Source organism: Thermochaetoides thermophila (genome assembly GCF_000221225.1).
Source record: "Thermochaetoides thermophila DSM 1495 unplaced genomic scaffold scf7180000011822, whole genome shotgun sequence".
Lineage (NCBI taxonomy): Eukaryota > Fungi > Ascomycota > Sordariomycetes > Sordariales > Chaetomiaceae > Thermochaetoides > Thermochaetoides thermophila.
This window is the reverse complement of record NW_006383038.1, coordinates 604889-628690: the sequence shown is the minus strand read 5'-3', so window position 1 is coordinate 628690 and position 23802 is coordinate 604889. Positions and strand designations below refer to the sequence as shown.

Sequence of the window (23802 nt, the reverse complement as noted above, 5' to 3'; positions counted from 1 at the left end):
GTGACTCAACGGCGGATCTGCCCAAACAGCGTATTACGCACGGATTCTTACTCTGTGTTTCAGGAACTGGGAGAAAGAAACACGTGCAGAATCGGGTGCAAAAACCATTTAGGTAGCCAACGCGACTTGCACATGGTAGTGATTTGCGTGGGGGACACAAGACTGCCCAACACGGTAGCAATCCCACTGGCTGTGTCCTATGACGGCATCAGGGTGCTCGGGTTGCTCAAAATAGACCTGCCGAAGGCGCATCATATCTGGGGCAGGCTTGAATGCCGGCCGTTGGTTGGCACGTTTTTTAGTGGAGGTCAACCGGATCTCACCCCCCTGGCTCTTGCAAGTACTAACCGACGTTATCGCTCGTCCTCGGATAACGTCAATAAGTTGCAAGATGCAACCAAAAACGCCGAGGATCTTGTCCTCGTGATGCAGCTTGGGCGTCTGGACGGGAAGACTGGATGCCGTGGGTGCAGACGCCAATCAGGAGGCTCAAATCATGTCTGGTTGCCTGACCTAGGGAAGAGATGCGGTTGCGCAGCTTCTGATTGCTTGCCAGAGAGTAACGGTCGAAGTGCTATCTCTTTGTCCTCCGCAAGGTCGGTCCAGTAGTTGATTGTTGCAGTAGTGTACTTGTGGTTCATAGATATATGGCGATACGTTGTATGTAAAATTCGGCTGTCCCCGTCACCACACTACTGTGGTCAATGCAGGATGCGGAGATCTTGATCAGAGGAGGTTAAATGTGTTGTGCTCGGCAGTGCGCGATTCGCCCTTCCCTGCGCCAAAAACACTATTGTTGTGAAGCTGAAGTGTTCTGCGCTGCGTTCTTGCAGGAGCAGGCTGGCGATTGGGCAGCTTGGCAGCGAATTTGGGGCTGAGACTTTTGTGGAAACCGAAGAGATTTTGTGCGACCTTGCGTATGGGCGTGTGCCTGGCAAAGAACAATCCTTTCCCAGATCCACGGAATCCAGCTGGTGTTTTGGGCTTGTGGTGGCTGCGGCCGGAAAAGTCGGTGAATGGTGGAGAGACGAGCTCCCTGGAGCTGAGGAGACAAGGAAATAGCGCGATCTACCTGCTTGCTGGCTGCTGGACGATGACAGAACGCCGTTTCTTTCGGCGGACTTGGAGTCTGCCAGCAAATGGAAGCTTGCCACTGTCGCTCAATAAGGCACGTGTTTCACTTTCGTCAATTTTGTTTGCTGCATCTTCCTTTGTCCGACAATGGGTTGGACTCGAGCTTCGAGTTTGCAGGACCGGAAATGATGTATGTCGGTCGAAAACGTAACATGCCAGCGACGAAAGCGGTGCAGCCATGTCTTACGATACATGTATCAATACATACAATACGGTAAGTTTCAGGAAAAGTATAAAATACAGACTTTCCGAAGCTGGCAATCGGCAAGCGGCTCTTAGCTACCTGCCTGGCAAGCTCACCATGAAAAGGTCCGCAAAGCTTAATGTGGCAGGAACGCGAGCTGCCGGATTACTGGACCACCACGTATGTAAGTAGACCTCGTTGCGATATTGGTAAAAATTGGAGAACTGTAGCAGAGGAAACTGCCGGAGACGGAGCCAGTAGCCTGGTTCCTGTGATCTGGCTTCGACCAATGCACTGCTGGAAGCTCCCGTCCTTGCATCTCTGCTGGTAGGATGGGTTATCGATTTTGTCAACAGAGGCCTGGCTCTCAAGAGCAGAACTCTTCCTTTGCCGCCGGAACAAGCGGCTGGCACAGCACCTCTAATAAAGGGTCTCTTCATCGAAGTGGAATGGAATGCAGGAGGGGAGGGGCTGATGAGAGTGGGCTGGGCAGCACGGGCAACATACCCGGAGGCCACGCAAGGGCATTGTTGGTGGGGAGTTTGTTGAAGATTGGGGGGAAAAAGGCTGCATTTCGATACCACCCAACAGTTTGGGTGTGCGCTTCGATTGTCAATCCCCCGTGTCCGGCGAGGACATCCGTGGCAGAGACTGTAACGGCAAGTTTTGACCCCGCAACATAGACATGCCGCAAGAAGAAATGCAAGAAGAAATGGGAGAGTGGGCGAAGGACCTTTTGAGATTGGCCGGTAGTTGCCGCCACAGTGAAGCAAGCATGGGGCAATCTCCATAGCGGGACCGGGAAAGCAAGTCGAGCATCGCTTATGAGAATGTTTTGTGGTTGGGGGTTGTGCTTACTTCAGATTCTTGGACAAAGCTCATGTTCGCGTCAATGGCTCGCGCTTAGAGGCTTCAAGGCGGGGTGGGATGCATTGACATCAAATCAAGGCGTCAGCTTCTTCCATTTCCTCCTGCTTGCCAGGAAACTTGGCTCGAAACGAAGGTACGTAGGAATACATTGAATAGGCAGAGTTACGAAAGTGTCTGAGAAAGGTGTTGCGCAGAGAAAGAGAGAAGGGGTGTGAGAGAGAGAGAGACTTTGGAAACGTTATCACTTATCAGGGTATCAGCGAGGGGCTTAGCGAGAGGACTCAGTAGAGATGCGAAACGAAGACACCCATGCGGGTTGACGCGGGCAATCCAGTGCTAGCAGCTTTGATCAGATCGACCGACCCACAAGAGCTTTCATCCATCTTCGTTTGACAGCAGCAAAAGGTGCTTTTGGCCTGCTCTTCAGCCATCTCGTGCCATCCCCCCACTGACAAGAGAAGATCAACGAACAAGCAGGAAAAGAAGAGTGGAGATGGTTGGAAGCTCATCGAGAAGATGGGTTAGTCAAGGTAATCCATACACTACCTTGCGTGAAAGTTCGCAATGGGTCGCGTAGTCTGCAATTCCGGAATCTGTAACACTTGCATACAACAACAGGTTCTGTGCTCTTACTGAACTGCATCCAACGCCCGCTGTCGCGCGTTAGGACTTAGGGCGATCTCCTGGCCGCTTCACCCCGCAAGAGCGAGCTGAGCCGACTTGGGGCGATCAAGGCGAGGAGTGCAGCGGAAATTGGGGAAGAGAACCAAGTATGGGTACCTCTCAGCCTTACCATACCCCGCGCGATGCTATGGTGATCTTGTACATCGACTTCGTCTCCATACCATAATCCACCAGCGGGCATGGTCCTGTGTCTTGAAAATTTTGCTTTTTGGGGACCGGACCCGGCCTGGGAACGGGGCTTCAGCCCAATGCCGTTTCCCCGTGGCTCTTGTAGTCAACCTCAAGCGATCCGTTGCCATGTGCCGAGAGAACGGACATAGAACCTTTGCTGCGCTAGCCGTGTAATACAACGACCCTTTTGGCGAATCTTTTTCCATGTACAAAACAAAAACTCTGAACCGCAACAACTGATTGGGTGTGGCGTTATCGCCTGCCCCGATCTGCTGCTCTGTCCTTTGCTGCCCGAGAGCAGCTCCACTGGTCCAACAGAAGAGCAGATGGGAAGGTGCGGTGTGCTAGGGGCCCGCGCTCATATCAGAGAGAGAGGCAGGCGCTTTCACCACCAAGGGCAGGAACCCGAAGGAGCAGTTACCTTTAGGTAGTGATGCCACCCGCGTCTACCCACAGAGGGCCCTGCCCAACGTGGGTTAACGAGAAGGATGCGAGAGAGACGTACAGACCATGATGGGTCCATATTTGGTCAGAGCAGTTTCAGCTCCCAAAAAGAGAAGCCTGGGCGGAGCAGAGTGATGATGACAGGCGGTGATGACGATGATAGCGTCATGCTGTGCCTGGACGGTGTGAGCTGAGCAGCGAGGATGTGCGACGTCCGCGACATCCATGGAAACACTGAAGGCAGGCTGCAGAGCGGTCGCCCGTCGCCTTCCGGGGCCAGGTAGGTTCATGGAAAACAATCGAGCATCTGTAGATGCAGTGTAGAAAAGAAGCTTGACATCCATCCCTTGAATTTTCCTCTTGCCAAGGAAAAAGACGGTGTCTTGGCACGGGCTGTGTGGGAGTGTGGGCGTGTGGGCGTGTGTGGATATGTTGGTAGTGGAGGGTGGACCCGTTTAGCGCTTACACCCCCATGCCCAGCAAACCAAAAGGGCGTCTTGTGAGCAGCTCCACATCTGCCAGCCCATGTGCCTGCTCTGTATGTATGGTAATTGTACGGTGTATTCCGTAGTCGGAAACCGTATTGACCGCCATCCACAGTGCACAATACGAAAACCATACATATGACATAATTTTCGCAAATCTGTGCCTGGCCCTGGATGATTGTGCTCTCCTTCCCCAGACCAGGTTCTTTGCTCTGTCGCGAACTGTGTCTGCCAGCGTCTTGAACGTTCCAGTCGGTCACTCAAGTTTAGAGGAGCAAACCGCCCTTGTCCCGGCAATGCCTCCTGCAGTGCTTTCACCGTCCAACAAGGTCTTGCACACAATTAATTTCCGTGGACTGCGCTCAGGAACATAGCAAGAGGCAAGATTGCTTGCAAGCAAAGAGACACACGGGCCTGCCCGCCGCCTGCCTGCCCTGACCTCCACGCAGACCGCCCTCCACAAAGCACACAACTTAAGTGATCATCATCCTGGCAATTCCACCTCGGTGGACACATGAGTCACAGACTGTAGATGCAGTCAAGACACGTTTGATATCAAGCTTCACCTGTTCTTCTCTCGGACGAGACTGTGACCCCGGGATCCTACACGACACACTGCAACAGCGTGCTAGGCACCTCGGCGCCGACATAGTTGACATCACACTTCCTTAATTGCAGCAACTGCCACAAGCTGCATTGGCCATTCATCATTGATCTCGACGCCAGCTACTGATTCGCCCAGGTTCTGTGAACCTGCAGCGGCACTTCGACGTTTTCTTCACCCGGTCTTTTACGGCACTCCCAGCTCTGTTGTTCCTTTATTCCAGGCAAGAAGAGTGCTGGAGTCACTAGGTATCTCGTTGGTCCTGCCGCCGGCAAGTGATCTCTACAGTTCAAGGCAGGCTGCGCCAGCCTTGAACGACCTGAGCTGCAGACGACACTGCACATCGCCACACCCTTACCCCTGGCACAAGGCTATTCTTCTCTTAGACTCTCGCCGTTATTGTCTCAGGAAAGATTCAAGCAGCACAAGAAGCGAGGACCGACTGGACAGCATCATTCCCACACGTTCATCTCCATTCTCTATTATCCAATCCTGCGACAACAAACAGCACGGCAACGGCAACGGCAGCGTTACCCTGAACCTTTCAGTGATACTGACACTGTTTGGCTCCCGCCTTACCTTGCCGCTCTGCCGCACTGTCCCGTTCCCTGCAAGCAGTGTGCGGTGTCCCAGTCGAGGGTAACTCCAAACGTGGCCGCCTGGGTGGCCCCCAGTCCAGGACCCCCGGACACGGAGACACGGCCATCCATACGGCAACGGCATTGGCCGGCGACCGCCGGTACCCAACCCACAAGACCCCCTGCCCGGCCGGTTCCAAGACCGCACCTCGGAGCCCGCCCAACGATAGTAACGACATCCCGCTGTTGCCCCTGTTTCTTCCCCTCCCACGCTCGCAGCCTGCAGCATATTTCGCACGAAACATTGAGCCAAACGACGAAACGCCATCGCTGAGATCGAAACCTCGAAGCTCTTATCGGCTGCATTCTAGCTTCCTTTTGTCCTGCCGGCCGTACACCGTCTGATCAGGATCTTGGAATCGAACGGTTTTCCCGTTTCCGATTCTCTTGTCGGTTTCCTCTTTTCCCGTTTCGGGTGTGCCACTGGTTGCTGCGCACCCTGGTCTTGTTTCTTTGTTTTCTGTGGATCGGCAAGGCCTCGCAAACTCGCAGGGCTTGCAGGACTCTCCCAGTGTCCTCGGCGCCTTGATCACACACCCTGTCCTCCACGCCCCTCCACCCATCCCCAAACCAGCACCCTAGAAGGTACCCTAATCAGTCACTTGCATACGGTCTGCCACATCATCATCCTGCCGTGGGCGACACGGGCAACCACATTCAGCAAGTCTCAGCATTGGCTGCTCCCGAGTCGTCGGCGCTGTCGCACACACTTACATACATTACCTACATACGCACGTCCACAAACGCCCACTTACCACTTACATGCTGGTACCTGACCTTAGTCTCGTACCTGTACCCGCGCTTACAACACCCTAAGACAACCTCACTGCACGAACACGACACACGACACTGGTCAGCGATTTTGGCATGCGCCTCGCAGCTTGTTGTCTGCTGTCTAACTGATTGACTGTCTCCCCGTCTGTCTGTCGGTTGCTGATCGCCCTTCAACCTGGTGGTGGCCACACACATCAGTTGACCCGCATTTTCAAAGACGCAACGATTGACCGACTCGTCAAGCTCGCACAATAATACATCCCAGACACACAAAACCTCTGCTTATAAATCCCCCCACATTCCTCGCGACCACATTACATTGGATCTTGAAGCCCTCAAACCAGTGCCCGAAAAATGAGGCGAAAAGGGCTTGGTCCTATATAGTCTCTCTTATACTTCCTTTGTTCTCATTGCAGTCGTGGCTTCGCACTCTTATTGCAGCCCTGACTCGTTTGAGCAGCTGGCCGGCTAAGTCCTCTCACGCGGCTCTTGCATTTCGGGTACACCATTCTCAAAGTTACTCAGCAACATGACAGCTTCTTCGGATCCCTCTACACATAACACGTCCTCCGCGCCCTCAGGCATGGCGCGCGAGACAGGCCAGGGGCGACGCCCTCGCCCTAGTCATGTCAAGACTGACCTTGAACCCCAACCCCAGCTGGCCGGTCTCCCTGCATCAGCGGCCAGCGCTTCATCATCCGTGTCGCCAGCTTCGCAGCATGCATCTCCGACCCAGTCGATAGCAACAATTGGGACCGGTGCAACCGCCGGTAGCTCCGTTCAACCTTCGCCTGCATCTTTAGAGCCGTGCTTTGAGATCGAGATGGAAGAGCTCGATTTCTCCTTTTCGGCATTCCAGCTCCCAGAACCACTCACACGTCAACCCGATGAAAGCGCCTCTCAGCTCTCGCGGAGAACTAGCACGACTTCGCTTGGCCAGGGCAGCCTGAAGACTCCTCCTCCCACCAGCGGGCTGACAACAGAAGGCAACAAAGTCGCCAGCGTTGTCCGCCGCGCCTCCACAGTGGTGAAAAACACTACAACCAAGGCACTCGGCATCCTCAACCGGCGGCCGTCACAGTCTCAACCCCGGAGTCGGGATACCAGCGTGGGGCCCGGCGTCTTGCGCAGGAGGGGAAGTACAAGCAACCCTACCACTCCCCTTGATGCTGCGAGCCCCTTTGATACCGAATCTGAGGATGATGTCCCTGGCAGTACTGGTGACCTGCGATATCGCGACGATGGGAGCATGTCTCTCGAGTTCGGGTTGATCCCGCTGGTCCTTCGCCAGGGTATGCCCATGGAGAAACTGCGCATCAAGCGAGGCAACCTGAAGCCCATCACCCTCTACATCGATCCCGACGCGGCAAAGATCTGGTGGGACCGGCCACATCGTTCACCCAGATTTATCTACATCGATGACATCGCCGAGATCCGCATTGCCGAGGACACTCGCCAGTACCGGCTTGACGCCAACCTCCCCGATTCTTACGAGTCGCGCTGGTTTACGCTGAAGCTCCGACTCCCCGACAAGCAAGGTGATAAATTTGTGCACCTCATTGCACCAACCGAGGCGGCCTGCGAGCAATGGGTTCAGGCGCTTGAGACCATTTCTAAGCACCGTCAAGACTTTGCGGTTAGCCTTATGTCTCTGAACGACAAAGCCGTCCAGGCCTACTGGGAAAAAGAGATGAACCGGACACTAGGCAAGCAGCACGATCAAGATGACGAGCACATAGATTTCGCTGGCGTCGAGCGTGTTTGCCGCAGCCTTCACATCCACATTTCCGGTGAAAAACTACGCAGAATTTTCGACACTGTTGCGGAAATGTCCTCAAGTTGGGACGACCTTCACTCGTGCCGTGGCAGTGATTTCCGTCTGGACTTCAGGGGATTCCAGGAGTTCGTTAAGCTCTTAAAGACTCGGGAGGACATCCGGCGCGTGTTCCAGGAACACACCAAGGACCCAGAGGCTGGTATGACCAAGGCCGAGTTTCTGCGGTTCTTGCGTGAGGTCCAGCGCGAAGATGTTGACGCCGGACTGGCGGACTGGGAGGCTGTCTTCGCGCGCTTCGCTCGACGGGGACGGAGCAAGGACGTGTCAAAGCAGCAGCCGGCAATTGCAGCGGGTATGACGGGCGTGGGTGCTGCTGGGGGGGACATCTGCGTGGCCAGCGACGAGCTGACCATGTCTGAGGCCGCCTTCGCCAGCTTCCTCACGTCCACTTCGAACGAGGTGATCCCGAAGGAGCCTCAGCAGTATGTGCTGGACCGCCCATTCAACGAGTACTACATTTCGAGCTCTCACAACACGTACCTGCTGGGACGGCAAGTCAAGGGGGTCTCTAGCGTTGAGGGTTACATCTCGGCTCTTATGAGGGGCTGCCGCTGCGTCGAAGTGGACTGCTGGGATGGTCCAGCAGGTGAGCCTGTGGTGACGCATGGCCGGTCGATGACCAACTCGATCTCGTTTGAGGTGGTCATACAGACCATCAATAAATACGCGTTCGTCAAGTCGCGGTTCCCTTTGTGGATCTCGCTCGAGGTTCGCTGCGGTGTCACAACGCAGGCCAAGATGGCCGAAATCATGATCCGGATCTTTGGCGAGCGGCTCGTTCGCGCACCCCTGGATCCCACGTCGGATCGCCTTCCGTCTCCGTCGGAGCTGATGGAGCGCATCCTTATTAAGGTCAAGAAGTCGGACGAATCGCTGCGGAATGCTGGAGAGAGGGTTGGCCGCCGGCGCGGAAACAGTATGCCATCTCCCTACACACGGGCAGTCCAGCCTTCGGATGGCACTGGAACCGCCCCTCCTAGCCCCCTCCTGTCGGGGTCGATGTCTGGCACACGGTCGAATCGGGCCATCAACACGATCACCGAAGGGATCGTTCATGAGGCGCATAGCTGCGGTGCTAGTGAGTGCGACAGCGACAGTGATCGAGACTCGGTCAAGAAACCCACCACCAAAATCAACCCCATCCTGGGTGACTTGGGAGTCTACTGCTCGGGTATCCACTTCAATGGCTTTGACAGTCCCGAGGCAAAGACCTTCAATCACATCTTCTCATTCAAGGAGAGCACTTTTGCCGCGAAGAGCCAGCCGAGCTCGGCCAAGCGGGCGTTGTACCGTCACAACATGCGTTACTTGATGCGTGTGTACCCCAATGCGACCCGGCTGAATTCGAGCAACTTCGATCCTCTCGTTTACTGGAAGAGAGGCGTTCAGATGGCTGCGCTCAATTGGCAGACCTTTGACCTCGGTATGCAGATCAACCAGGCCATGTTTGATGGTGGCACAGCTGCCTCGGGTTACGTCCTCAAGCCGTTGGAGGGGCGCCAGATCAAGGTGATGCCCAGCCTTTCTCCTGATGAATGCATCGGCAAGCGTCCTCGCAAGAAGATCAGCTTCGAGATCGAGATTATCTCTGCGCAGCAGCTCATGCGGCCCAGCAATAAGAAGACAATGGACCCGTACGTCGAGGTTGAGGTCTTCCTGGCGGACGACAAACGCAACAAAGCCGATGCAGCGATGGTGATGCAGAACTCACCTCTACGGCAACGCACACACATCGAGCGCGACAATGGCTTCAACCCTGAGTTTCGTGAGACATTCCGTTTCGACGTGACGACCAAGTACCCGGACTTGATCTTTGTGCGCTGGAGCGTCAAGCTGGCCGATCGCAGCTACAGCGACAAGAATGTGCTGGCGACGTACACGGCCAAGCTGAGCAATCTCAAGCAAGGCTACCGCACGATCCCGTTGCTGGACCAGAATGGCGATCGCTTCATGTTCTCGACACTGTTTTGTCGGATCAAGAAGGGCCAGTTCATGGATGTTATGGTCGACTACCAGGAGGATGGCCCGCGCAACAGCAGCAAGTTTATGAATATTGGCCGGACGGTGTTCAGCCAGTCCACCTCGAGCCCTAAGTCTAGTATGGATAGCGGCCGGGCCTGACTGCTGGGGGACTTGCATGGTTGATCACCGACTGGCTCTCCTCTTGTTCCCTTGTTCATCTTTACCCCCATTCTCCTCCTCTCTGTTTCAACTTCAGAAGGGTTTCTTATTTCCTAGGGTCCCCACTGCAGGGCATCAAGAGAGTGGATCTCGATTCGATTCCAAAATGTGTTTCTATTCTCTTGTTCACCACCATCACTGTCTCATGTCGGAAACCATGTCCTGACGATATCTTTTCTGGTATGGGAGAAGCTGATGGAAAGATGTCTGAGTAGGGTTGGCTGATGAGTAATTGATGGAACGAGGTGGGCGGCTTGGTTGGGTTGGTTGGGTTGGTCAGATCAAGGGGTTTCTATGATACCACACTCACACATTTCTCTTTCACTGATGATGATTGATGATATCAGCATTTTGTTTTAGTTTTTCCTGCCCTTGCCTTTTTGGTTTTGTTTCCGTTGTCTTTCAAGGTCTCATTCACAACATTAGCGGGCAGGGGCTGGGTCGGGTCTTGGCGTGAACCCTTGGAATTGTTCTCACTCTCAGCATCATCGATCAATTGCATGTATGTGGAAACCATGACAAACAATTGGGGGTTAGGGGTTCTTCACTATGGGGTCTCTCTGGTCTCTGGTCTGATCCTGGTTTCTGGTACTGGCTCATCATCGTATCATATAGACGGGCGTAAAACAAGGAAACGGTGGTTCTCTCTTAACACATAAAATGGAGGAAGTCATTGGCATTTTTAACAGGCAGGTGGGAACAATGGAAGATGGGATGGTGAATAACAGGTCTTCACAATGTGGTATTGTTTTCTTTTTCTTCCCTCTGTAGTTCATGGAGGTTGGCTTCTGGATTCGGGTGTTAAGTGTTGTTTATGATGATGAACAATGATTTATTGCAACTTCACTGGTTGCAGATCGTCCTGGCAGAGAATGAGTCGAATCAAACTTGCAGTCAGCATTAAGAAAGTCCATGTTATTAGAAACTGCAAGGTTCTTTTATGAAAGAGTGATCGAAGACAAGTTGACCATCCGAACCGTCAAAAAAAGTCCTATCGATCAGGTTCCATCCTATCTCATGCGGCGTTGCATCATATCGGGTACGGTACCCATAACCCAACACGCGGTGCTGCCTGCCCGCGATTCACACCAGAATCCGGTCGATGACCTAGGCTGAATATCTCATGTCCCAGCCAGTGCAGAGTAAATCTTGCATGTGGCACGTTGATCTGGATGTCAGGCTCAAAGATTAGTTTGCCGTTTGGGAGGGCGTTGCATGCATGATGTCTTTGATAGTGGCGTTGAAACTTCATCAAAAGGTCTCTTAATGAAGCATATCTGGGCCAGACCATACAGTCCATGTGATGTTAGGTAAGTAGGTACTTTTTTTATAAAAAAAGTCATGGATTCTCAACACATGATGATACATGTTACTCCATACCATGAAACAGAAAATACATGCAGTCAGTCATAACACTATATGCTACGTATGTATCTCATCTACATCGGTAGCTAATAACCCGTAGACAGGAAGGCAGGTACCTACCTACCTTTGGTATCCAGAACCAAGCCAGGCCAAAATAACAGACTACCATTTAAAACACAAGTATCGAAAAAAAAAAACCCCAACTCCACCCTATATGTACTCAATCAATCAAGTTCGTCGTCATCATCAACCCCCTTGTTCCCATTTGAAGGGGTCGAACTTCTGCTATTACTATTACTCACGCCCGGAAACCCCATGGGTGACAAGGGGCTATTCGGCGTCGGGCCCCGGAACAGTTTACTCGCTGCCGTGGCCGTACCAGCAGGCGACCATCTCGGGGCGGTGGGTATTGTCGGGCCGTTGCTGTGGGAGGTGTTGGTGACCAAACTTAGGGGTTGCCTGCTTGCTGTGGCGGGTTTTGGTGGTGGCTGAGATTGCGACGACTGTTGAGGTTTCTCTTCCTCGCCGTCGCTCAACCCATCGATCTCCTCCAGCTCTTCCTCAATCGTCCTCCCGCCCGGACTCAATCTCCTCATGGCTAACACCTCCTCTCTCTTCTTCTGCAACCGCTTATTATGCCCCGCGACAACCCCGACATCTGCATACAAGTTCGGGTCCCGTCCTAACACCCGATCCGCCTTGGTCGGTGTCTTCCCTCCTTCCCTTGGCTGGGGGGTCCCATATCCCCCCACAGCCTCCTCCTCATCATACCCCCAGCCGGCTCTCCTCTCCCGTTCGATTTGCTCCATCCTCTCTCTCGCAATCCTCTCCCTAGCCTCCAGCCACCTAGGATTCGGCTCCCACGTCCACCCATCGCCCGTCGTATTACAGATCGGCAGCATCCACAACCACGGGTTAGGTCCCATCAAGTGCAACAGGTTTTTCTTCACGCCCAAATCGAACGCGTTCGGCAGTTTCGACGAGTCCTGCTCGTCCAGATAGTCCAGGTATCGTTGCCGTGCGCGCTGACGCTCCATTTCGTCGGGGGTATAACGGCACGTGCCGGCTTGGTACTGCGGACCACGGGTGACGTCGGCATAGGGCATGCTGTTGAAGCCCACTCCTCTTGGCGAGGGGTCCGGGCGGAGTTCCTCGCCTTCTTCGGGACGGGTGATTCCAGGGAGGGCGTTCCGGTGAATTTCGAGGAGTTGTTGGCCGTAGGAGGGGGGCGGGACGGCGTTGGCGTTGCCGTTGCCGGGGGCATGGGAGGAGCGAAAGGCGTTGTGCATTGATTCGCGGAAAGGAGAGAGGTAGCGTGTGCGCTCGAGGCATTCGATGGTGGTTTGGCCCTTGGCGGCCAGGTAGATGTGCCAGGAGGTGAAGGAACCCAAGACGACGCCGATGATTCCGGCGATGATACAGAGCATTATGTACATGACGGGCATGAACTCGTCGACGTAAGTGGTGTTGGTGTCGAAGATCTCCTTCCATACCCAGGACCCGGAGGCGCAGAAGCAGTAGATGCTGAAGGCGGTAGTGTAGATGAGGAAGAGCAGGAAGGGCTTGTGGTTGCGCAAGCCGACGCAGGTGGCCAACCAGGGGCAGTGGTGGTCCATCTTGAGTACGCAGCGCCGGCAGGTTGAGCAGTGGTGTGCGCGGTCCGGCTTGCGGGCCTGGCACTTTTTGCAGAAGCGCATCTGTCCGTTGCTCTTGACCGTGAAGGAAGTCATGTTTGGGGGGGCGGTCGTGGGGAGCGTGCTGTAGCCGTACTCGTTGGTCGTGCTACCGGGGGGGGTGAAGACGGCGGTGGTATAGCACCAGTTGGACATGAGGTACAGCACGATGCCGGCCACGGCGGCGGGGGTGCCTACACATACACATACTGTCAGAACTACGTGATTTCCACAAAATATTTCTTCGAGACATACCCAGCCATTCGACGCGCGACGGCGTCGAGCACAGCTTCACCAGCACCCAGGCGGCCCATGTGGTCAGGGAGTAGACGAATGCGAGGGGAAAGTAGCGGGCACATGCACAGCACGTGCGCTCCAGGCGCCGGGCCCAGCGGCGCGGTGAGCGCATGTCGTCGTCCGTAGAGTCAAAATGGAGAGGACTGGGCGGTCTTGTCGAGGGATCCAGGGTCAGCGGATCGAGCGGCGGGCGCGAGTCGAGGGGGTACAGCGGGCTGGCGGAGGCGGGATTCGGCGAGGGCGAGGGCGAGGGCGAGAGCGAGCGAGAGGAAGTGTTGTTCGTTATTATGTCCATCGAACGGCGTACAAGTCGGGATCGGTTCGTGGAACGCTATGGAACCACAATACTCGCCGTACAAACGGCCATGGGAGTGTTGGGGTTAGTGTGGGCGTCGTGGTGTTGGGGAGGAAAGAAAAAAGGCAGAAACTGGAGGAGCCTTCATCAGCAGCGCCAAGCATCGGCGGGCCGGGCTCGGGGCTTCTGGGCTGGGGTCCGCTGGGTGGGTCGCGATCTCGAACCACAAATGCAGGGGGCTGAAGCCGGGCTGAGCCATCCCACTCAGCCTTACTTTTTGTCCAATCACGGGTCTCACAGATGTGGTCTGCGTGAGAGCTCGGGCCACAGGAGCCACAGCGGTCAGGGGCTGCTTCATGGGTCAGGGTCCCACATGGGATTTGGGGGATGCGATTTTCATATCTCAGCTTTTCAGCTTCTCTCCCATCCCAACGGACTGGACAAAGAAAGAAAAAAAATAAAGGTGAGAAAAGCTACCATCAGCTGGATCTGGATCTTGCATCGCGAAATCAAGCTGCAAACTGTCAGAGTCGGAGAAGTTGCTGGTAGCTGATCGAAGGGGCGGGCCGTCTCACATTCATGGAAGTGATGAAGTGAGCCGTTGAATTGATTTGACAAAAGGGGCGAAGAATGAGTAGAGAATGAATTGATGTGGATGAATGAGGTCATGGCCATTGTCGCAATCATGCCATTGATGTCGGCGAGGCTTGGACCATCTTGTGAGTGTTCCTCCTTTCAGCCGCGCCAACACCGATGAAACTACGTCTTTAATCTGGAATGCTCTAGTGTTCTTTTTTTTTCTTATAAAAAATTCCCGTTTTGCACAGGTCACGCGTTGCATCTGTCGCCTGTCGCGTCGCCTTTCCGTGTTCCGCGTTTGTTCGTTTGTTCCCTTCCTGTTGTGGCAAGCGAACGGAAGCGCAGAAGTGCAGAACCCAGAAACGCCAACTTGTCCTTCAGCCGTGCCAAAAGCAACGTCAGCGTCAACGTTAACGTCATCGCCATTGTCTCCTTCAACAACAACAAACCATTCCTATTCCTATTCCCTCGCCAACCGCGCTAACCGCATCTTCCTGCACTGGCACTCATAATCCTACGATTTCCAGAAAATTATCGAGACTCCTACGCCATGGCGACCACAGCCCCCAGACAATTCAATTCAAAATCCCCCACCATCCGTCGCATCCGTAAGATTCCCTTCCCTTCAACCCCCCCTCCCCCCTCCCCGGGCCAACACACACAGAGTCACCATTCCAAGCTAACCCCAACAACAGTCCGCGAGGCCCACGAACTCGCCACCTCCCCCTCACCCGACTACCACGCCTCACCCCTCGAAACTGACCTCTTCGAATGGCACTTCACCCTCCGCGGCCCCCCCAACTCTCCGTTCGAAGAAGGCATCTACCATGGCCGCATCTCCCTCCCGCCCACCTACCCTTACCGCCCGCCCTCCTTCCGCTTTTTAACTCCATCCGGCCGCTTTGAAACCAACCGTGAGATATGCCTCAGCATTTCAGGACATCACGAAGAGACATGGCAGCCGGCGTGGGGCGTGCGTACGGCGTTGGTCGCGTTGCGGAGTTTCATGGAGACGGATGCGAAGGGGCAGTTGGGCGGGTTGGAGGCTGGGGAAGAAGTCAGGAGGAGGTTAGCGAAAGAGAGCAGGACGTGGCGGTGTGGGGTTTGTGGTGGGGGAAAGACGAACGGGGAGATTTTAGAGGAGTGGGAAGAGAAAGTCAGAGAGTTGGAGAAAGAAGGGAAGGGGGCAGTGAAAGAGGAGAAGGTGCCGGAGGAGTTGAGGTTAGCGTGGAGAGATGAGCTAGTGGGAGGGAAAAAAGGGGGGGATAAGGATGGGGAGAGTGATGGGGAGAGTGCGCGGTTGGCAGAGGGCTTTGTGCAGACTGCGCCGGCGGAGAAGGAGACGACGGCGATCGCTGCGCAACCAGCGACAGGTGGGCCACCTCGAGCTCAGACGACCAGCAGTAGCACTGCGCCGGTCACGACACAACCAGAGACGAGACCATTGCCAGTCCAAACCCAACCGCAACCACAACAGCAACTCGCCATGCAGCAGCCGCGAGCCGACGAAGATAATGTCACCCTCTGGCTCGACCGCCTGATTGTTGCCGTTGCTGTTCTGCTAGTTGCCGTCATCCTCAAGGTCCTGCTGGGCTGACGTGACCTTCATCCTTTCCCGTTCGCTCTCTTGTCCTCGTTGAGCATGGAGTTTGGCGTTTGGGTACTCTAGTCTCGTCCGGTTCCCCTTCATTTCAACCATTTTGTTGTGATTCATCCTAGAGAGCTCCTAAGTATATCCCGGTATGATGGCATGATTAGAAGTCATGTGTATTAAAGCAAGCATGAAATATTCGTAACGTACAGATTCACCTGTTGAACAGCGTAAAGGCTTCAGAGCAATCATGATGCGCATTTTTTTTTGTGTGTGTGTGTGTGTGTATGTTCCTAACTCCTGTCTAACGCCAATTGCTGATGGATGCTACCTGCCTAAGTCCTGCTCCCTGGTATCGTCGCTAGTGCGTGCTCCAATTTCTATGCTTACACACGAAACCGCCCATCCCATGGTGTCCAATCCGTTAAAATCCCAATTCACACACCAAAACTTCACCCTCAACTACCTACCTACCTATTCACTCTCAAGCATTCCCTCCCACTCCTATCCCATCAACCCCTCCCTCTGCGCCTCCACAACAACCCACCACCACTCCCTGACCCCCGCGGCAAGCCCATCCATCTGGCTCCCTACAACCCCCAAGCGCTGACACCACTCCAGAATCATCTCCGCTTCAAACAACATAATCACCGGCTTCAATGTCTTGACCAGCTCCTGCGCCCCCATCGATCCTCGTGACGCCAACGTGATGAGCACAGCACTAAGGTACTTCAGCCAGCGTTCGGCGTCGACCTTATTGAACACATCGCACCAGACCGGTATAGTCCCGTTGGGGCCCTGGGTCGGAGGCGGGGTAGCGCGGATACGTGCTCGCAGAGCGGCCAAGTCATCAGGTTCGTCAGGGTTTGTGGGGGAATCGTAGAGGTAGGTCTCGGTGGGCACGACGTCGAGCCGGAAGTGGAGGTATTTCTTGGTGTACTTGCGCGTCTCGTAGTTGCCTGGTTCATGGCCCATGGGCACCTTAGGCTGACCCGTCGTCTCGATGCGGACGCGTCCGTGGGCTTGCATGTTGAGCAGGGCCATAATCATCCCGTCGTTGGTGATATACGTTACGCGCTTCGTTTCACCAGCGCGGAAAGCGGCGTCGAGCTCGCGCTTAAACTGAGCTGCTTTGACGAACTTTTCTTGCTGGGCGTGCTTCTCGAGTGTGTCCAGCACGCGGGTGTTGAAACGCCAGCGTCGGCCGTTGGACCATTTCGAGGACGACTTGGAGATGACGCCGTCACGTTGGAGGGCGTCGACACCCTTCATGATTAGCTCGGTGATCTCTGTCTTACTGTACTGCGGGAAGAGGCTGTTGCGCCGGTGGAGGACCATCTCAGCGGAATAGGCCTCGACAGGGGTCACGCAGAGTGAACGTGTCCAGGCCATCGCGACAATCATGTCGGTGCTTAAGCCTGTGTAGCGGCCGCGGTCGCAGTCGCGTACATCGTCGTCGACGGGGAGTGCCAGCGCCTCAGAAGTTGCGTCCTGAAACTTGTTGAAGATGGAGCGCTGAGGATGGAAGAAGGCTTCACGCCACTCGCGGTTGCCGTGCTCGAACTTAGCCACGCGGAAGTGCTTGTCGAGTTCCTCACGGGAAGCGGGTAGCTCGCGTCTTTCTATGCCGTCGAGCTGTGTGGTCCACTTGATAAGGCCCTTCCAGTCGTACGCGAGCACGTTATTGTAATCCAGCGGTGGGAGCTCGCCATTTTCGTACGCCCTAAGGAACGCAACCCGAAACTTCTCCGTCAGGCTCACAATCGTCGACATGCGATCCTTCTTCAGACTGCACCAGTAGTGCCGAAGTTGGCTAATCGTCTGATCTGGCATCAGCCTCAGCATTAAGCCCCAGTCCACAACCCGATCAACACCGCCCAGCAGCGTGGTAACCACGATGAACGCCGCCAGCCGGACGTTCTCGCTCGCCCAGTTAAGATCTTCCTCTTCTTCGCCAGGATGCCGCAGAAAGTCGTCTGGTGTCCGGGGGTACGCCGTGAGCTCCCGCATCGTCTTGATCGCCTGCAGCTTGAGCTTAGGCGGTCGGCCCATAGCACGGCGCGGCTGCGTAGAAGTCGACTCCTTGGGTGCGTGCTGCTGTTGTTGTATCTTGCGACGCTTGTGTGGCACGTCGCCTAGGAGTCGGCCTGTCCCTTTACCTGGTGGGAAATCCACGTAGTTCACATCGAGATAGTCGTCCTCTTCCAGATCATCGTACGGAACGGTCTCGAGGTCGAATTGAGTGTCATCTGACCACTTGAGGTCGACAGGGCGCATGTTGTAGCGGGATGGGTGAGGGGAGACGTTGATGAAGGTGGTGCCCGGCACAATGGCCAGCCCCGATAGGATGGCTTCTCCCTCGGGGGACTGTTCCCAGGCTGCGACTTGGTTGACGAGGGAGCAGAACTTGGCGTACTTCCTGTCCACCCAGTCTTGCGGCCGGATCCTGGCGGCCTTTTGCTTTTCTGCCATTTCGGCCGCGCTCGTCGGTACATTCTCAGCCAGAAGCTGCTGTCGATCTGGCATCCAGCATTCGATGGTGAAGCTGGCGTCGTGCTGTTCGAAGAAGTCTGCTTCGAGAGATGGCCATGCGCCCTGGTAACCGTGTAGGATCGATGGCTCAACAAACGTAAACTCTTTGGGCTTCTTAGCCCCCTCGGGTGTGGCATCAGCATTCTCCATCGTAACATCCAAATCCTCCACAGCTTCATCCTCATCATCGGTCTCGGCGCCATCAAAAAGGCCCGTATTAGGTTCCAAGAACTTGACGACCGGAATGTCCCAAGCCCTAGCGCTGCCGATAGATGTCCAGAAATCGCCAGGCAGGCTCGCAAGTCCCGGATTCCTGATCCTTCCCACCTCGCGAGGGACTTTAGTCAATGTCTCAGGTGTAGAATTGGTCTTCCGACGCCCTCCCATTCGCGCAGGTAGCAGACTATACACCCTGATCGCGTCAACGAGAGAGGTTGGCCCAGTCCCGTTGCCGCTGAAAGAGCCATTTTGGCCCTGCTGAACACCGTTCTGCGCAGGCGTTTCACGTTCCCCCTGGACAGACGACGTTGAACCAGCGCTGAGGGTCAAAATAGTAGGATCAACAGGGATCTCACATGAAGCGCTCTGTGACGCCGGTGCTGAAGGAATGCCAAAACTCTCCTGCGCCGAGACATTGACCTTCTTCTGTGGCGACGTCTCCGCGCCCTCTTCAACCGGCCGCTTCCTTGGCCTGCCTGGGCCCCTACCCGCATAGGGGAACTCGCTATCCTCCCGGAACCAGAGGGGATCCCGCTTGACCTCCATCGTCTCGGCATTCTGCGTGTAGTAAGGCGCATTGAACACCTCGACCTCGTCATACTTACGCCGGCTGCGGAACTTTTGCCCATTGGCGTTCGGCTTGGTTTCAATCGGCTGTGGCATGGGTTTCTTGTCGAGCTCTTGAAGAAGTGCCAACTCCTCTTGGGTTGGCGAGAAGGCAGGAGGGATAAAAATGCTCGGATAAGCCTCACGCATTTTCTGCTTCATGATAGCCGGGACCACACCGTTGGGATCGACGCCGCTGCGGATGAGCAGTGTGCAGGTCTGCAATTTGCCTCGCTCGGTACGCAGCATATGGGTATGAACTGTGGCCAGCTTGCGTGACTCGATTGCTCGAACAGCGCTTAAGAAATTTTTCCAGCTGGGCGGCACCTGGCCCCGGAACTCTTGCAGGAAGACCTTAGTGACCGCGTAGTAGAGAGCCTTTTCGCCGGGGAAGACGCCGCAGTTGTTGTCGAGGAGGTAGTTGATGATGTCGAACGCCTGGGCTGTTCTCTTCTTTGCGTCAGTCGCCAGGCGGTCGTAGCTTGAGGGGATGAATGGCTTGATGCGGCTGGTTTCTTCGGGCTTGTTGGTTGCTGCCTCGGTTTGTGCTGCTGTGAACTGAGCAGTTTCTTCGGCGGTTGAGTAGGAAGGCGGTTCAGGATAGGATTGCGAAACACTCGATACAGAAGCAGCTATGCCTCGGTCGATTGGGCTCTGCTGCGTATTGTCGGACGGGGCTCGGGCGATCTCCACTGGGGCAAGTCCTTGAGCTGTGGCTGAATGGTCCAAGGTATCTGGGGGGGTTGAGGGTGCTGTCGGAAGTGAAGCAGAGACAATATGTGCTTGTGCTTGCTCCGGAAGCTTCGTAGTCCCGTTCTGCGCAGCAGCAATACTCCGTGGATATGTCATTGACTCGGAGAAAGATGACGTAGTAGAAGGACACGCTGGCAGCGCTGAGAGCGTGGAATGTTTCGCAACCAGGAAGCCCTGCTCAGCTGCTGCAGGTACACCAAATTGAGGCTCAAGCTGCTCAACTGGTTTGGCCTCCTGAAAAGCGCGGTATCTTGATACAACCCGTGCCTTCTCAGCCTCCCAATCAATCTCCATTTCCTCCTCAGGCTCCGGATCTGCTGCCCCAACGCCTCGGAACCCGTTCACAACATCCCTCGTAGACCGCATCGCAGCTCGAACATTAGGCCTCGGCCGGTGCTTCTTTTTCTCCTCTTTCCTCTCCCTGCCAGCAGCTTTAGCCCGTCGCGGGCGTGTTGCATTTTCCGTAGTCACGTCTGCTGTCTCCTCCCCAGCATCAGACTGAACAGACTCAGGCGGCGGTGGCACAGGCGACTGCCTGCGTCGTCTGCGAATGACTGCGTTTGGGTCGAAGTTGGGATTGCAGGGTACCTGGGCCTTCTCCAAGTGGTATTTCAAACCAATGTCGTTCTTCCAGGCGCCGCCGCAGGTTGGGCACACGAAAGGTTTGACGCCGGGAGGAAGCGGCGGCCTGCGAGGCTTCTTACCCTTGCTACGGGCTCCTCCACGACCGCGACCAGCTGGTCTGCCTCGAGGACGTGATCCCGATTCTGCGGGTGTGGCTTCGGCGGTGGCATCTTGCGCAAAGTCGGTCTCTTCGAGAGCTGCCTCTTCATCAGCGCCAGGATCAACTTCCTCCCCGGCTTTGATCTTGGCGATCACTTCTTGAATTTCCATGGCATTCTGCTGGCTGTCGGGTTCATTGTCGAGGATGAATACACACGTCCAGGGAGCTTCATCTTTGTCGACCTGAACTTTCAAAACAAGACTGCGGTCATTGCTGTCTGGTACATCTTGAATCTCCGAGTCGAGTAGGGTGTCATCGATCCGAATGATGAGGGGCTTCTTGAGGCCTCTTCCCGACCGAAGCCAGACAAGATTCTTCTCAGCAAAGGAAAGCCGCAGCCTGCCCCATTTGTCGTTGTATTGAACATTCAAAGCAATCTCCTCCCGCTTCTTTGGCGGCACTTTGTTGATTGGAGTAAATCCAGAGGGAAGCGCCTCGTCAGATGTCTCCTGTTGTTGGACTTCCTCTTTGGCTGCGTCTTGAGAAGGCTCTTGCTGTTCTTCCCCCGGTTCTTGCCCAGCTTCCGGTTCTCTCGCCTGGTGCTTTTGAGTGTCGACTGGCTTTTCAGCAGTCTCGACAGCAGTAGGCTCAACTTCCATAGCTTCCAGAGGAGCAGGTTCACTGGTCGGTGTCTCTGCCAGCTGCTCCTCAAGCTTCTCTTCTGTTGATTTCTGGCTCGCAGGCAGCTCCTGCATCTCAACATCAGCCTGCCTGGCTGTTTCAGGTGCAGGTTCTGCAACGACGTCTCCCACTTTGGGAGTAGGAGGTAGGGTTTTGCGCTTCGCGTACGGTCGCGATTTACGCGCAAGACGCGAAAAGTTGGAAAGAGTTGCCTCTTCCTCTGGAGCAAACAGCTTCGGCCTCACGGCGCCAAAACCATACCGATCGGCGGGGTTCGAGCTCTCTGTCTGAGTGGCTTCCTTTTCAGGTTGATGTTCAGGATTGTTGACCGCCGCCGAAAACATGTATGCAGAAGTCTTGCCGTGGCGCACAAGTTTGCTAACCACCTGGAACTTCTTGAGGTGTGGCGGCTGCTGGGTCTCAGCGACCTTGGTGAGGTAGCTGGACAGGTAACGTCGATGTTGATAGCCGACAGTCGCGACGCTGACTTGGGGGTTGGAGGCGCCCTCGGGCCCGGCACTCTTGATGACCTCAAAGACGGTCTGCGGAAGCGGCTTCTCCGGCGTCCAGCCGCTGAAAATACGCTTCAACTTGGACTTATCATCTCCGCCCTTCTGCTCATCGTTGTCGTCTGCTTTCTTGTAAAGCGCGAGTGCATTCGGCTTGGGCTCTCTATGCCTGGTCGGGTCCGAATACTGCGAAGTCTTTTTGCCAGTAGCCAGAAACTTCTCCCACTCCTCCGAGGTGGGCTCTCTGATAAATTTAAGACAGTCCTTGAACACCTTGCGCGAGCCCGGAAAGGAGGCAGCCGTGTACTTCAGCATTCCCATGTCAACCAGTCGTTGGCAAGTCTTGGCCAGTGTCTTCATCTGCCATCGCTTGCCAACCACACCCATCTTGGACCTGAGATCGGAGTACCGCATCACGTTGAACGCCTTCACCACGCCGACCGCGGTCCGACCCAGAGCATCCATGTCGATGTTGTTACCAGTCCAACGGGAATGCCACTGAACAGGTTCCAGGTCCTTGCTGAGAGTCTCAGGCGACAGATCCAGACCAGCTGCATCTGCTTCGACCAGGGGAGGGGCAAAATCAATCAGCCACAATCGACTAGTCTTCATCTTCTGAACGACAACAGTTCGCTTGGCGATGTAGCCCTTCCTAGCGAGAGAATCTGTGCGCTTGGGGAGAGATCGCTTGTCTTGATTCACGAGCTTTCGGAGGTCGCTTTGAAGGATACCTTCGGCCCTGGCTGAAGCAATGCCCTGAAGACAGGCCCATTCCAGCGCAGGAACTCGCTTGTAGTCGACTCCATGACGAGTTAATGTTTGCCAGACGAGCTCCTCAGATGGGTGAATCCTCGGCCGAACCGTGAGGGTCAAGTCCTTGCTTTTCGAGCCCTTCTTGCCTTTCTGCCCCTTTTCGGGCGCACTCATCGACGATGCTCCGGCAAGTGCTGGGCCGACTTTATCAGCTTCAGGGAGAGCGAGAACCTCGTCCAGCTCGAGCTTGTTATAGCGGCGGTCGCCATTGATGAGAATCTGAGGACGGGAACGTAACCAGTCCCACGCCCAGCGAGCCGATGCCATCTCAGCCTCGGTCAGCGACTTTTCGAGGTCGGCATCGTCAATTGATGCCAAGCTCTCTACATCTTGGCCATTGAGGCTCAAATGGTACTTGCGAACGATTTTCAGCAACTCGGTTATCGACACGCCTGTTCACACAGGTTAGTTCTCATTTCACAGTTTCTTCCATGCCCTTTTTGGTTGCCGAAGGAGGCGTTCATGATAGATTGACTTCATGAGCAACTCCTGAACTGCCTTTCATCTAGAAAATCATCAAAAAATCATTCCAGCGATGAAATATCTCATTAAATCGCCGTAGCAACATTTCCCGTATATCAAAGTCTTGAAAGTCTGTCAAATGAAAGTCGCCGCAGACATACCTTTCTCGCCCGAATAGGCTATCTCTGGAATGAGGCCCTCTAAAAGGACCTCGAGACCCAGTCCGCTCATGATGGCTATGCGGGTTGTCTCATTCTCGATGGTGCAAAAAATTTTAGCGACAATGGACTCAAGCGGGAGTTGAACTCTGGCGACTGCGGTTTTCGATGCAGGATGCGGAATGGTGGCGATGCGAAGAATGACGCGGATGCACGAAAGCGTGGGAGTTTTTTTGGTGGGGCAGAAGGTCAGGTCCACCGTGGGGGTACAACAAAAAAAGGCGTAACCTACGTTACGTAAGTTACTGAATGGTATGCAACGCGTGTAACAAATGACGTAAGATTAAGGCGGGCTTCGGGGGCTGAGGGATCTGCACGGCAAGTGCATCGACATTTGAGGCTTTGATGTTGTAGACAGCCTGAAAATGCACCCTGGCAACTTGCCCAAGATAACTGAGATATGGTAGGTATTTATACAGGAACCGGGTTCCCGATAAACAGAGGATGTAAAATCATCACAAACGTCTAGTCATTCACTG

The 23802-nt window shown here is 54.9% G+C and overlaps 4 protein-coding genes across 4 annotated transcripts; 2 read left to right on the top strand and 2 right to left on the bottom strand.

Annotated features, from left to right (window-relative positions):
• Positions 1-6517: 6517 nt before the first annotated feature.
• On the top strand, positions 6518-9946 carry CTHT_0066170 (uncharacterized protein; the record flags this gene model as incomplete). The annotated part of the gene is made up of 1 exon (XM_006696852.1): positions 6518-9946. The coding sequence occupies one exon, from the start codon at positions 6518-6520 to the stop codon at positions 9944-9946; it is 3429 nt and encodes a 1142-aa protein (XP_006696915.1).
• Positions 9947-11595: 1649 nt separating this feature from the next.
• Positions 11596-13636, bottom strand: CTHT_0066160 (palmitoyltransferase-like protein; the record flags this gene model as incomplete). Its single annotated transcript, XM_006696851.1, has 2 exons — positions 11596-13238; positions 13300-13636. The coding sequence occupies 2 exons, from the start codon at positions 13634-13636 to the stop codon at positions 11596-11598; spliced, it is 1980 nt and encodes a 659-aa protein (XP_006696914.1).
• A 1129-nt stretch (positions 13637-14765) lies between these two features.
• CTHT_0066150 (ubiquitin conjugating enzyme-like protein) lies at positions 14766-15812 on the top strand (the record flags this gene model as incomplete). The annotated part of the gene is made up of 2 exons (XM_006696850.1): positions 14766-14823; positions 14911-15812. 2 exons carry the CDS (start codon positions 14766-14768, stop codon positions 15810-15812), a joined length of 960 nt encoding a protein of 319 aa, XP_006696913.1.
• A 498-nt stretch (positions 15813-16310) lies between these two features.
• Positions 16311-23336, bottom strand: CTHT_0066140 (uncharacterized protein; the record flags this gene model as incomplete). Its single annotated transcript, XM_006696849.1, has 2 exons — positions 16311-23035; positions 23267-23336. The coding sequence occupies 2 exons, from the start codon at positions 23334-23336 to the stop codon at positions 16311-16313; spliced, it is 6795 nt and encodes a 2264-aa protein (XP_006696912.1).
• Positions 23337-23802: the final 466 nt, after the last annotated feature.